This window comes from Phyllobates terribilis, unplaced genomic scaffold (assembly GCF_046119375.1).
Source record: "Phyllobates terribilis strain yellow unplaced genomic scaffold, ASM4611937v1 Scaffold_11__3_contigs__length_659146591, whole genome shotgun sequence".
Taxonomy (NCBI): Eukaryota; Metazoa; Chordata; class Amphibia; order Anura; family Dendrobatidae; genus Phyllobates; species Phyllobates terribilis.
Genome location: NW_027362771.1, coordinates 548360120 through 548373486, shown reverse-complemented (window position 1 = coordinate 548373486; position 13367 = coordinate 548360120). Strand labels below are relative to the sequence as shown.

The 13367-nt window shown below is 43.6% G+C and overlaps 1 protein-coding gene across 25 annotated transcripts in view; it reads right to left on the bottom strand.

Moving 5' to 3' along the window:
* ANK1 (ankyrin 1) overlaps positions 1–13367 on the bottom strand; it is a 312183-nt gene that overhangs the window by 15430 nt on the left and 283386 nt on the right. For 17 of the 25 annotated variants that reach the window (XM_073653979.1, XM_073653987.1, XM_073653978.1 and 14 more), the window contains 6 exons: positions 10618–10926; positions 10452–10524; positions 9140–9190; positions 8786–8957; positions 5079–5162; positions 2232–2384 (listed from right to left, as the gene is read on the bottom strand). In XM_073653979.1, the coding sequence (XP_073510080.1) occupies positions 2232–2384; positions 5079–5162; positions 8786–8957; positions 9140–9190; positions 10452–10524; positions 10618–10926 (842 nt within the window). Of the gene's footprint in view, positions 1–2231; positions 2385–5078; positions 5163–8001; positions 8582–8785; positions 8958–9139; positions 9191–10451; positions 10525–10617; positions 10927–13367 lie in introns of those variants that run through there. The other 8 variants (XM_073653985.1, XM_073653986.1, XM_073653997.1 and 5 more) reach the window with 4 other exon arrangements.

Below are 13367 nucleotides of genomic sequence, written 5' to 3'. Positions count from 1 at the left end.
CTGAATTGCAATCTGTATTATACTCCAGAGCTGCATTCATAATTCTACCGATTGTCATTGGGAACCCTCAGCAATCATGTCAAAGTTTAGCTTCTGGTGTAAAGACTAGATTAACCAGAGTACAAAACAGCTATGTAAAGAGACAGCACGTGCAAAGGATTCTGGTAAATGTCTGATCTGAAGTCTGCAGAATTCTGAATGCAGCTCTGAGGTATAATACAGGCTGTATCTTAGGATAAGTAATGACATATAACATTGTATAATTTTGTAAATATAAGTAAAATAAAGGGTATTCCCATCTCAGCTTTTCATGGCTGAGATAGGTATCACTTTATCCAGGGTCGCACCATTCAATTCTATGAGAGTTAGGCTGTGTGCCCACGATGCGTTTTTTTAAGCGTTTCCGCAGCAGCAATTCTGCTGCAGAAACACTTAAAAAACGCTTGGTAGAAGGTCTGACATGATCCGCATGTGCTGTGCACATGCTGCCGAAATTACCGCTGCGGATTATCATTGCGGAAAAATCCGCAGCACTACCAATTATTTTGCGGAAGCGCGGCGTTTTCGCCGCCTTTGACTTGCATTGGACCGCATGGAATCCGCATCACTGCATCTGTACATGTGGATATCATGCGGTTCAATGTGCGGATGGTACCCGGGTTTGGAGAAGAGGAGACTCTCCTCCGGACCCGGGTACCATAGAACTTGTAAAAAAAAGAATAAAATAAAAAATAAATATTATACTTACCTTCTGATGGCCCCCGGTGTCCTTGTCTCGGCTTGCCGGCAGCTCGCGGTAGACTAAAGGACCTGCAGTGATGTCATTTAGTCATGTGACGGGTCACGCGACCGCTGACGTCGACAGATCCTTTAATCTACCGCGAGCTGCCGGCAAACCAAGACAAGGACACCAGGGGCCATCAGAAGGTAAGTATAATATTGTCAACCCGCATGCGGAAATGCATGTGAAGAACGCTTCACATCCGCTTGTCCCTGGCAGGAAAACGCATGTACAATCCACATGCGTTTTTTCTGCCAGGGAGATGCAGAAACGCTCAGGAAAAATCCGGAGCATTTCTGCATCGTGGGCACATAGCCTTAAGGAAAAAAAGCGTAGCTCAACCACTCTCTGTTTCCGTACACCCTCCTCCTGTGGTCGAAGCCCGGACAGAGTAATTCCAGAGTCAGCCATAAAAAACTGACATGGAAATAACCCTTCAATTTCAAGGCCTCCGCTATGGGTGGCAATGAATTTGGCTATTGCTACAGCTTTTAAATTGGTCATCGGTAGAGATGAGCGAATGCCTCGATATACGATGTAGGCAGATTCGCTCCAATCAACCCTGGAACTCTAATAAATGTAGATATGGGAAGGATTTAAAAAAATAGTAAAACATTAAAAACTCACCTGTCCTGCCTGGTCCTCCACTCCCTGCCTGGTCCTCCGCTCACTTCAGATTGATCTTCTCTTTGGTCTTCAATGCTGACTAGGCCTCACGTGTTCATGTGGGCAGTGACGCAACTTCTTGACCAAAGAACAGAAGACCGATCTGAAGCGAGCAGAGGAATGGGTAGCGGATCTTGGGCAGCAGGACGAATGACGGGTGAGTATAATCTCTTATTATTTCGGGAAATTTGAAAGGAATTAGATTTGTTCGGAAACAATTCTCCCCTTTTTGGTCATCTTCAATCTTTTCACAGAATACTAAATAGAAAATCTGCCTAGTTGACAGCAATAAGGGAGTAGAGTTTGTATTACTGTATTACTAGGCACTAATGTAACGACAAGCATTGGACATATATGCTCCATTCAACATATCTTGACCACGTATCTTCATCCCCATAATTGCCTTGTACACAATGGATCAACAAGGCTTTTAGCACCATCTTATTTTTTAAAAAGAGTATCCAGCCACAGAGCAGTCTTCTCCTACATCGACTTCTTTGGTTTCATTGGTTTGCCAATGACTAAACTATTAGATTACAGCAGAACCACACTGGAAATGGCCTTTGGTGGTAAAATCCAACATGCTGATTTCCCCACCAACATCTTGAGGATGGAGCTAAACTCAACAACTGACGGACCGATCAGCTGATTTTTATCAAATAATTGGTCAGCATAAATTCATGATATTAAATGACTGAATATAGAATAACTGTATATGTGTCACATCTGAGCATGCTGGAGAAAATGTGGAAAAAAAAAGCATAAAAATGTAAGCGCCTCGTACCTCTCGATGCAGCACTGCGTACTTCAGGTAATTTGGAGTCTCACTCTCAAGCTCATCTGGCTCTTGTAATGTTCCTTCAATGATCAAGTCTTCGTTGTCCCCCAAATCTGTGGATCCTGGTGGCCCAACCCTGCGGAGGACCTTCCGAACTGTCTGCGGGTGATATCAGAAATTAATGTAATGTTAACCATGCACCCTAACATAAACGCTATGCTGGCACCTAGTTGGGTAGTCTGTGTGATCCATTATGGTGTCTCCATCAAGGGTGAGAACTAGGGGCCTAAACATGGCCTCTGCTGTCTGCACCCACTCCTGATTCCCAGTATACCTTGAGAATATATGTTAGATGCATCCAAACATGACATTGTGGTTGATCTTGTCCATTAGAAATAGTGAAAATTTGCTGATCGCCCCAACTGATCCCGAGAACAAGGCTCTGAACTTCCACCACTCTATTGTCTATGGGATTATTGGATATAACCGAGCGCTCTTACCATGGATAGCTGACAAACTGCTGAGATGGGAATAACTCTTAAAAGGAGTGGCTACTACATTAAGACATTTTTGTCAATTCACCCAGGATGATAAAAAAGTTGAAAAAAATATAAAGAGTGATGAGTGGAATGACGAGGCTCCTCTGTATGTTTGCCGACACACCCGTCAGTCTACTTGCTTCCTCTTCCGGTAGGGAGTTTCTTCCTTTTTGGACCGCTAATTGGCTCCAGTGGTTGTCTGACCTTTCCTACCAGAAGAGGAAGCCAGCAGGCTGGCAAGGGATACTGTCAGCCATACGGCAGAGGTGCACCATTCCAGTAGGTGAGTGTCCTCTTTATAACTTTACGACTAACCTTGGCCCATTAATAAAATATCAACCTCTATAAGGGTATATCCATTCAAGATGGAAATACTGTGTATTTTCAGTATTGGATTTTCGCACGAAAAATCAGCAGCAGATAACATTGCCAGCCAAGTGGATAAGATTTGAACAAATCGTATCCACGTGCTGCAGATATTGACCTGCGGTGTGGATTTTTACAATCTTAATGTAGAAGGTTGAGAAACACAAGTGCGGATTTTGCTGTGAATTTGCAGTCAATTACAGTATGTCAGAGGGGTTGCAGATAGTGATGAGCGAGTATGTTTGGTTAACCCTTTCGGCGAATATGCTCGGGCGAGTATCTTCAGTGTGCTCGGTGATATGTTTGAATGACTCCCGTGTGCATGATTTGCGACTGTTTGACAGCTTTAATACATGTGAGGAATGTGTAAGAAACAAGCAAACCTCATATGTATTAAAGCTGTCAAACAGTCGCAAATCAGGCACACGGGAGTGATCCAAACATATCACCGAGTACGCTGAAGATACTCGCCTGAGCATACTCACCGAAAGGGTTAACTGAACATACTCGCTCATCATTAGTTGCAGAGTTTTCAGCCATGGGCTCCAGGTTCATCAACCATTGGAGCACTAAAGTCAGACACTCATTGATTTCACAGCTGATTGTCATCGTTATATTCTGAAATAAACACCAAAAATGCACATATTTAATCCCATGCTCCTACTGCGCGGGACCGTCCCGTTATCTGAATGGCTTTAATGTAATATATTTTTCTCCCAGAACAGGGGAAAGTTTATGGTTAAATTAAACTTCCCCCCAATAAATACACCTGATCCCTGGGTATTATTGAAGTTGGACCTTTGACATCCAGATGTTTTTAGGCTGTTCGAGAACGGGCTGTCCTAATAAGAGAAAACCCTTTTGAGTATAAGACAGTAGATGTAGGCAAAATGCTCCGCTTACTACAGACCGTAAGATAATTCTTGATATGACTACAAAAAAACAACTTACATTGGGCTCATCATATCCAGATCACCTAGGCTTAATCCATCACGAGGAACAGGCGTGATGATGTCCTCCTCACTTGTATGAGAGACACGACTACAGCGTCTGAGATTGGACATTTCAGGGTAACGTGGCGCCCTCCCGAATCATTCCTAGGTCCTTTGCATATGATGGGCGACCGCAATCTAATTTGATTTTTCTTTTGCGGTCATATCAACAATTGTCTGGGCCAGTTGTGATGCAGGAATAGGGCTCTAAACCATAATGGTGGTGGTTTGGGGGATGCTTGCGGGACCTGACCGGTTTCCTTCAAAAAGGAGTGGAGAAACACATGACCAGACAACAGCAATGGGATGTAGTCTGTAACTATGGAGACACATGAATCTGCATAGGAGCTGCAAGCACCAATGCTTTAATTTCAAAGATTTTTAGAAGATAACAGTGGCTGCAATATTGATTGTAAGCAAAATCTGTCCTTCCACTAAAGTGATTGACGATTTGGAGATAAGTCTGGACGCTTCTAGGAACTCGGTTGCTAATCAACTCCTTTTTTCGTAGGGCTGGGATGAAGGTAAAAAAAAAATATAAATGAAAGAAGTGACACCCATCCTAAGTGATCCCCCCTTAGCTTCTTGTCCCCGCTAGTCCCCTATTTCCTGGCACCATCTAAAACAGACCAGAAATAGCAGAAAAAGCCCAATTATTGGCAGAGCAGAAGACATGTTCGGCCATTTCTTGTTTGTCAAGACCAGACCAGCAGGACCGAGTAAGTATAAGGACTGCCTTGAGAGATCGGTAAGGTTGAGTATCAATACTAGACAACCCCTTTAAGATGCTGCTCTTCCCCTAATAATAATGTTTTAGCACAGCCTACAGAGCCATCCTTGCAGGAAAAAAGTAACCGAAATCTGATGGACCCCCTTGATAGGTCACAGAAAAGCCATGACCCTAATGTAAACCTATAATAAAAAAAAAGTATACAGTCACCACAATGGCCACTCACCTTCTTTGTTACTATGTTCCCTTGCTCATCTGTAAATTCCTCCTCGGTCACTTGCTCCCCAGGAATGTCAGGGACTTCATTCCCCTGAAATGGGTGAAGAAGTTGCATAACTCCAGGGTTCAGGGAGATATTTTTAACAATTGTTATTGCACATTGCATTTGCAGACGCTCATGATTACAAAGCCGTATGGTGAGTCCCATTATGTGAAACACCAGTTTAATGGAGCTTGACCAGACTGAACTGTAAATAGCTCACGAGATTACAAGTGCTATTTACAGGTCAATGGGTGGTTAAAAGTGGCTCCAAGTAGCTGGTTACATCCAAGAATGTCATCATTTTATAGGACGCCTCCATTCACAAACATTTAATCTGACTTCCAGGACCGGAGAACAGGTTTATATTCCCTCCTCAAGATTGGAATTGCAAAAGCAAGAAGGAAAAGTCGCGGAGTGATGGAAATCACAGGATGGATAGATGAGTTACTGATAAGAAAATGATGAGAGAATAGAAATAAAGTGTTCAAAACATCTCGATTTATTCAGTATGGAGTATGAGCGCTACATGCAGGAATCCCCACACTTACACGTCTTGGCTGCTAAAAATTAGATTATTAATGGTTGTCTGAGGAACGTTCTGCCGCGCTGACTGCACTTGGGCACAAAATCATCAAGATCTGCTGCTGGCAGCTCCTTTGTAATTTCAGACTGATGATGTTCCACATGTGATCGATGGGACACAAGTTCGGAGATGCTACTGGCCGTGGTAACACGTTTAGGCCACACAGGCTGTTCACAGTAGCAAGAACAACATGTGGCCTGCAGTTATTGTGCTGAAAAAAGGCTCTTGGGACAATGTCAAGTTTCCTCGAGATGGCCTCTTCATGGCGTTTTCCTCATGGTCTCCAAACCAATCTCCGGCTATCATTACATCCAAGACAGAAGCAGGAATCATTGCATTCCAGCCTTCATTGCCATCTTGCTTTGCATCATGAAGGTGGCGTGAGGTCAATGGAGCACCTGTAGCTGGACATCTGGCTCATAGCCCAGTGTTGTGCAATCACCTTCTGAAAGTTTGTGTAGGCAATGTCTGACACCTTATACTTCATATGTGATGTCTAGTTTCCCTTGCAGTATAGAATGGTGCCATACTTCAAATCTGAAGAGACCATATGAGCAACGTCATGAAGAGGCCTCCATGAGAGAATGTAACACCGGTCCTACTCCCGATATTACGATGTGGGGTGACATAAACTATAGTAGCCAGACCCATATCATTAAATGTCTATTGATCCTGTGATTTCCATGATACCACTACTTTTTCTTCTTGGTGTTGCAATTTCAACATTGAGTGAATAATATATATATATATATATCTATATATATATATATATATATATATATATACACATATACATACACACACATGGTATATATGTGTATACATAGAGAGTATGTGTACACTATATGGAGAAAAGTATTGGGACACAAGTCTTAATCACTGAAGTCAGATTTATCATTCAGTCCCATTGCCCCGGTGTATAACATCCAACCCCTCGCCCCCGGTGTACAACATCCGACCACCCATCATGCCATCTGCCTTTGCTAACATGTGACATTACGGCCGGTGGTGCAGAGCTCACTGATAACAGTGCGGTCCTGTAATAGGAGCCATCGGGGTAACAAGTCCATTCATGACATTTCTTCGTACTAAATCTTCCCCCATCACCTGAGAGTGATATTACTGAGACGTGGAAGGAACCACAGAAACTCAGCCACGAAGTGGAGACCCCGTAACGTTACAAAGCGGGGGGCAGAAAAGCCACCAACGCTCTACTGACTCCATAACTGCAGAGTTCAGACCTCCTCTGGTATTAACATCGGCACAAACAATGCGTCCCCGCTGGGAGCTTCATGGCAGAGCAGCTGTGTCCAAGCCTTACATCACCAAGCACAATGCTGAGCGTCGGATGGAGTGGTGTAAAGCCGCCACCACTGGATTCTGGAGGAAACGTGTTCTGTACAGTGATGGATCACACTTCTCTATCTGGCATCTAATGGATGAATGCCAGGAGAACATTACCCGCCCGACTGCATTGTGCCCGCTGTACAGTTTGGTGGAGGAGGAATAACGCTATTGGATTGTTATTCAGAGATCGGCCTTGGCCCCTTAGTGAAGGGAAATCATGATACTTCAGCACAACACATTTGTGGGAACAGTTTGGACAAGACCCTTTTCTGTTCCCCCATGACTGTGCCCAGTGCACACAGCAAAGCCTGTAAAGAAATGGTTGGGGGGGGGGGGGATACAGCCTCGACATCAACCCAATCCAAAACCATTGGGATGAAATAAAGCAGAGATTGTGAGCCTGGCCCTCCCGTCCAACATCTGACCTCACAAATGCTCTTCCAGATGAAAGCAAAAAAAAAAGTGCCTACAGTCACCTCCAAAATCTTCTAGAAAGCCATCACAGAAGAGAGGAAGCTGTCATAGCTGCAAAAGGGCCGACTCCATATTAATGGCTATGGATGTAGAACAGGAGGTCATAAAAGCTCCTGTAGGTGTAATATGAAGGGGTCCCAATACTTTTCTCCATATAGTGTATATCCTATACAACGATTTACCGATCAGAGAACACTCCTTTTATATAAATTATATGTATATATATTAGTTTCAAGAAACACAGGAAAAAACTAGCAGGTGTGTACCCACTAGGTCATTCTTCTACTTTTTTCATATACAATATATATATATATATATACACATATTTACTGACACACACATGCACGCACTGCACACTGTGTCCTATACACTGACATACAGACTGGAGAACAGTCCTATTTTATAAATTAAATATATACATACACACACAGACCACGGAAGAGTCATTAATGAGTCCTTCACTGTACAGAACACACCCTTTACCTTGACGATCACCCTCCGTCGGACCACCTTGGTGGTCAGAGTCTCCTCGTCGTCATCCACGCCTCCTTCTCCCAGTTCCCGGTCTAGCTCAGTATGAAGGCGACGCAATACAAACTTTGCAGCTCCACGTACAATATGTACCACATTTTGGCAGCTCACCACAAAAAAGCCAATCAGGACTATGCAGACCCCCAATTCCGTCACAAATCCCCACATTCTGCCCTACTTCTTTAACTGTAACCAAGTAATGGGATGAAAATATCCTTGTGTTGCAAAAAATGAAAATAATAAAAATAAATAGGTAAAAATGTTGGTCTCACCCCCAGCTAAAATAAGACGTATACATAGTTATACGTAGGCAAAGCATGCCCTAAATTATCAATGGAGTGCAGGAAGATGTCCTACTATCATAAATCCCTCAGATCAGCACTTCTTTGAGACAAAATCCAAATGTCAGCCACGGAAATAAGCAGATGTGGTCCCCCGTTAAAGTTTGGGGGCTGGGGGGAAGCCCCATATGAAAGCTTCAGGGTGGATGTCCTGTGTGTATGTGAATGTCTCAGCTGTTTCATGGGAGGGTCTGAAATTGGAGCTGGTGGGAAGTAAAGCGGAGAGACATTTAATAACCCTCAAAATGGAAAGGGAGAGAGGAAAGAGACGAGGAGGTTGCTGAGGGACATATAACCTCAGAGCTGTCCTGAAAGTCACTACACGTCCCATATTGGATTTCCATAAGATATCTCCTTTTCATTTTTGTCTTTTACCCCATCCTCAGAGTACCTACCTCTCCCAGCCGGCTCGAGCTGTACACGGTGCTCTGTTGTGTCACTCGTATCCTTGCACTTCCCTTAAATGTTGGATGAAGCTCTTCATATGGCAAGGGGGCACCATTGTCCTGGTGAGGAGATCGACGAGGAGAGGAGGGTGAGGGGGCATCTGTGCTCCAGTCCAGGACCCTATAGATTGGAAAGATCGTTGGAAAGGTGTGCTCATCATTGACTAATCTATAGTCTATAGTTGTAGATGGTGGCAACAACTTCTCAGACATCCTACATATCCCAAAAAAAAACATCTGCTATTCACACTGGCATGGTCACCTAACATATCCAGGAGAGTGACTATCAGGGTAGAAGCGTACCTCTGGCTGATGTAGGGCCCAGTAGAAGAAGCCAGGGAGGACTGCAAGGACCTAAAGAAGATAGTCAAGAGTTTGACTGTGTCGGAGAGGTAGGCAGTGGAGTACAAAGAAGAGAGAGGGCCCCATAAGATTGAAATAGGCCGCCAATATGGTGCCAGGTCTTGCCACATTAAAGTATTACTTATTTCCCACATTCTTTTCAAGACTCTTTGGGAAATTGTCCCCCCACACACTGCTTATTTATATTACCTATGGAGTTTAGCACAGGTTCCTATGACCCAAAGGTAAAGATGAAGGGCCCTCTCTCTCCATTGGCTCCATAGGAGCCGTATGGTCAGTCTCTACGGTATCTAAATGGATGAATGTGGTAAGGAAAATGGAGCAAGAGTGTAGATGCGAAATGATCCAGGGAAGAAGGGAAAGATAAAACATGGACTCTGTTCACATCTCATTTTAAGCCTACATCAGAGGAAGCGAGGGTTACCTCCGATGGAAGGTGCTGATTGTGGGCATCTTCCATTGACCTTCTTGAGAAGATCATAGTAAGGCGAGAGGAACAATTACAAGACATTGTGGGGTAAGTATAAGCATATGAGATGATGTTTGGGTAGATTAAAGGGGTTGTCTCATGAAAAGTATGAGGCAGATAATATATAATTAGATAGATAGGTAGATGAAAAAAGAGAGAGATCAAGGTAGATAATAGATGGAAAAAAATAGATATAGACAGAAAGGTAGATAAATATGATAATAGATCTATATATAAATTAATTAGTCAGATAATGAATTGATAGACAAATATGAGGTTGGTAACAGATAAATAATAGATATTAGAATTATAGATATTTATTAGGCCATTTAATAGTGCGATCGCTGAGGCCGTAGGTGAAGGACTATTTCCTCTGTAGATCTGTGGAGGACTACAGATGAGGACTCAGCACACACCGACTGCAATGCTCTCCTAGGAGATCCTGCAGCTTCCTGGTCACATGGGGTGAGCTGTGCCCGCCCACGGAAAGTGAAGAGACCAGAGGAGTGAGGAAAGAGGCTGAAAAAAGTGAAGATGACACTAGAGAATTGATGTGACACTTTTGAATTAATATGGTTAGAAGAAAGAAGAATTGTGGGCATTACATCAGACATTTTTTTTAGTTTGTAGGAGAACCCCTTTAAGCCCCACTTTTTGTGTACTTCAGCTTGAGGGGTGATATGGCTGCACTGAGGTAATGAGAGTAGAGGTCACATTTACAAAGTCACGTATGTCCATAAAGCAGGAGATGTTGCGGAGGTCCTACTAGGATATAAGACTTACCTCTCTACCTTACCACCTGTCACTCTGCACGCTGTGGGGGTCTCAGTGATCCGGGCTTGGACCCGCTCTGGTCCTGCAATGAGACACATGTACAGATAGTTTAGGTATCATCGTCCATCCCTTCTCTCTCGTTGGCTTTCTCCCACCACACTCTTTAACCTCTGACCTCCAGCTTCAGTTTCCTCCTCATCCAGATCAGGGGAGCCCGAAGATGGACGTGGCGGGGCATCCCACTCATCCTCAGCTTTGCTGCAATCCAGGGATGAATCTTCAGGAGCCACGAGGGATGGGGACAGGCCAGAGGCCCAGAGAGGAAGATCAGGCAGATCAAGCACCCCGTCTGGCTCAGCTGTTGCCATAGGTACTCCATCCAAAATGGAAGCTTCACTCCAGTATGGCTCCAGTCGCAATGGGGAGGGTAGGGAGTAGTTGAGAGAGGCCGGGGAAAGCAGCTCATCCTGCGTCAAGGGGTTACCTATGGGAGGGTAGGATGGGGAAGGGGATGTCACACTCACTCACTCTAAATACAAGTAGATACAACTATATACCACCTGCATCCAACATTCAGGAGGGTCATTTTTGTAGTCATCCGATTAAAGGGGTTATTCTGACTTTTAAAAATGATGGTCTACCACATCCTATAAGTCGATGAAAACATCAAAGATCGAAGGGGCTGAAGAACGAGCGCCGCAGCCCCTTCAAACAGCTAATCGGCAGTGGTGCCAAAAGTTAGTCCGCCATCTAAAAAGGCTGGTCAACCCCTTTAATGTCTCAAAAGATTTCAAGAGCACCGATCCCTAGAAAACAAATAATCACCAGTAAATTCAAGATGTTGTCTTTGATCAATTCAGCCATATATGTAGCTTTGGATAGATTGCGGGGTGACAACCTACATGGCCACCACTACCGCTACTAATGGGTTTTTACCTAGCTTTCCCATAGGACCAAAATGTAATCGAACCCTGTTGTGGAGTTATGCAGGATTTGGTAGGTAGAAATTTTTAAGGTAATAATTTTAATTTAGAGGCAAATATGCAAGATAAGCAAGGACACCCGATGAACTAATGGGAATAACATCTATTAGTCCCATAGAAATTTTTGAAAATAAAACTCAGAAAATAAAAAAAAATACAGTATATATCTTAAAGGTGTTGTTCAGCTCACACAATGCCTTTTTGATAATAGTGACCTACATCTATAGGCTGATCACAGTGATTGTCTCTGAGCAGTGGTAAAACCAACTGCTCAGTTTCTCTGCAGTGCCACCACTGGAGAAATGAGGAATTACACAGTTCTTATTGAAAAAAAGTTGAAAGTGAGTCAGTGGACGTGCCAGGTCCTTGATTATATTAATATTAGAGATGAACAATTTGATTGCCCCACTCCAGCATCTAGTCCACCATGGTAGCTAGTCTCCACTACTGCGTCCGGCATCCTGGGTACCTCTTGTCCATACTTGGCCCTGTGATGTCATTAAGTCACGTGAGGCCTAGCCTCATCATGACATGTGTTACGCCCCCCGTTATGACAGCGCAGGTCCTATTAAGAGGTACCCAGGATGCCGGGTGCAGAAGTGAAGACCAGCTGCCACAGAGGAATGGACCCCAAACCAGGGCAGCACAAATCAAATTGCTCTTCTCTAACTACATTATTAATGAAGGATGTTTGGTAAACTTGTCCCTGGATGTAGCCATGACAAAAAGAATGAAAACATCATTTGCTTAAAGAGGACCTGTCACCAGGTGAAAAGTCACCACTTTTTGCTCTTATTTTATTTCCGCTGCTCTCCTGAGTATTCCATTTTTATTTATTTATTTTTTAAATCTGCCGTATGATTGCAGAGATATGGAGGTTTTTTATTTAGTGCTGATTTTTATGGTCTTTGGGGGCGTGGCTCATGGGATCCTCTGGGGCGTGTATTTAGGCTGTTCTGCGAGCCACGCCCCCTTGCCAAGACCATAAAAATCAGCACAAAGTAAAAAGGCCCATATCTCTGCAACTATATGGCGGATTTGAAAAAAAACCAAAAAACTTAATACTCAGGGGAGCAGTGGGAATAAAATAAAAGCAAAAAAATGGCTACTTTTCTTTTTTAATATTTTGGCTGCATTCTGTACAAAATAGGTTTATTTTATCACCAACTGGTTGTACAGTAGGTATGAAAAGTTTTAATGAATGCAGAATTTTTTTTTTTCTTTTTGTCAAGGCGAGAAGTAAAGAATTCAGACAGGGGAATAGTTATTGTACAGAATGGTTTTGCTTCGATTTCCCTTGCAGACACCAGGACAGAGGGCTTCGCTGGTGGTAACAGCTTACAGTGAGATATATTAGGGCCAAGTCCCTATATAGAGTGCATGATACTGAATGTTCGGGCCGCGAAGCTCCTTGTCACCACACTGTTACTCAGCTGTTTGAGCCATCATCGGTGACAGCCACCCAGCCACGTGTCACACCCTGTCTGCTGTTTTTAGAAACATGAGACCTCCCAGTACCGGGTGGGAGAATCCCACTACCATGATGCACTTTATGTACACATCAATATAACAGCACTTACTTAGGATATGTAACTGCTATATAAGCAAAAGGGTGTTAAAAAAAAATATCTGGCACAACACCAGGGCGTCTCCTTCATTATGCCAAAGCTTTACAATCCACAGGGTATAGGTACCGAATAACACAAGTACACCACAACACACATGGACACGCATGCAAACACAGATATACAGAACACAGCGCCCCCCCCAGCTCTACTGACTGTCCCACCAACAGGCGGTAAGCAGATCTCTATGTACTCGTCTCAAACCAGGGATCCGAAACGGAATTTCTGGAGTAAATGTGTCATTTACAACACTGGTGGTGTCTTCTATTATGACAGAGGGGACCTTTTGGGCTCCTCTAGTAGAATTGTGAGGACTA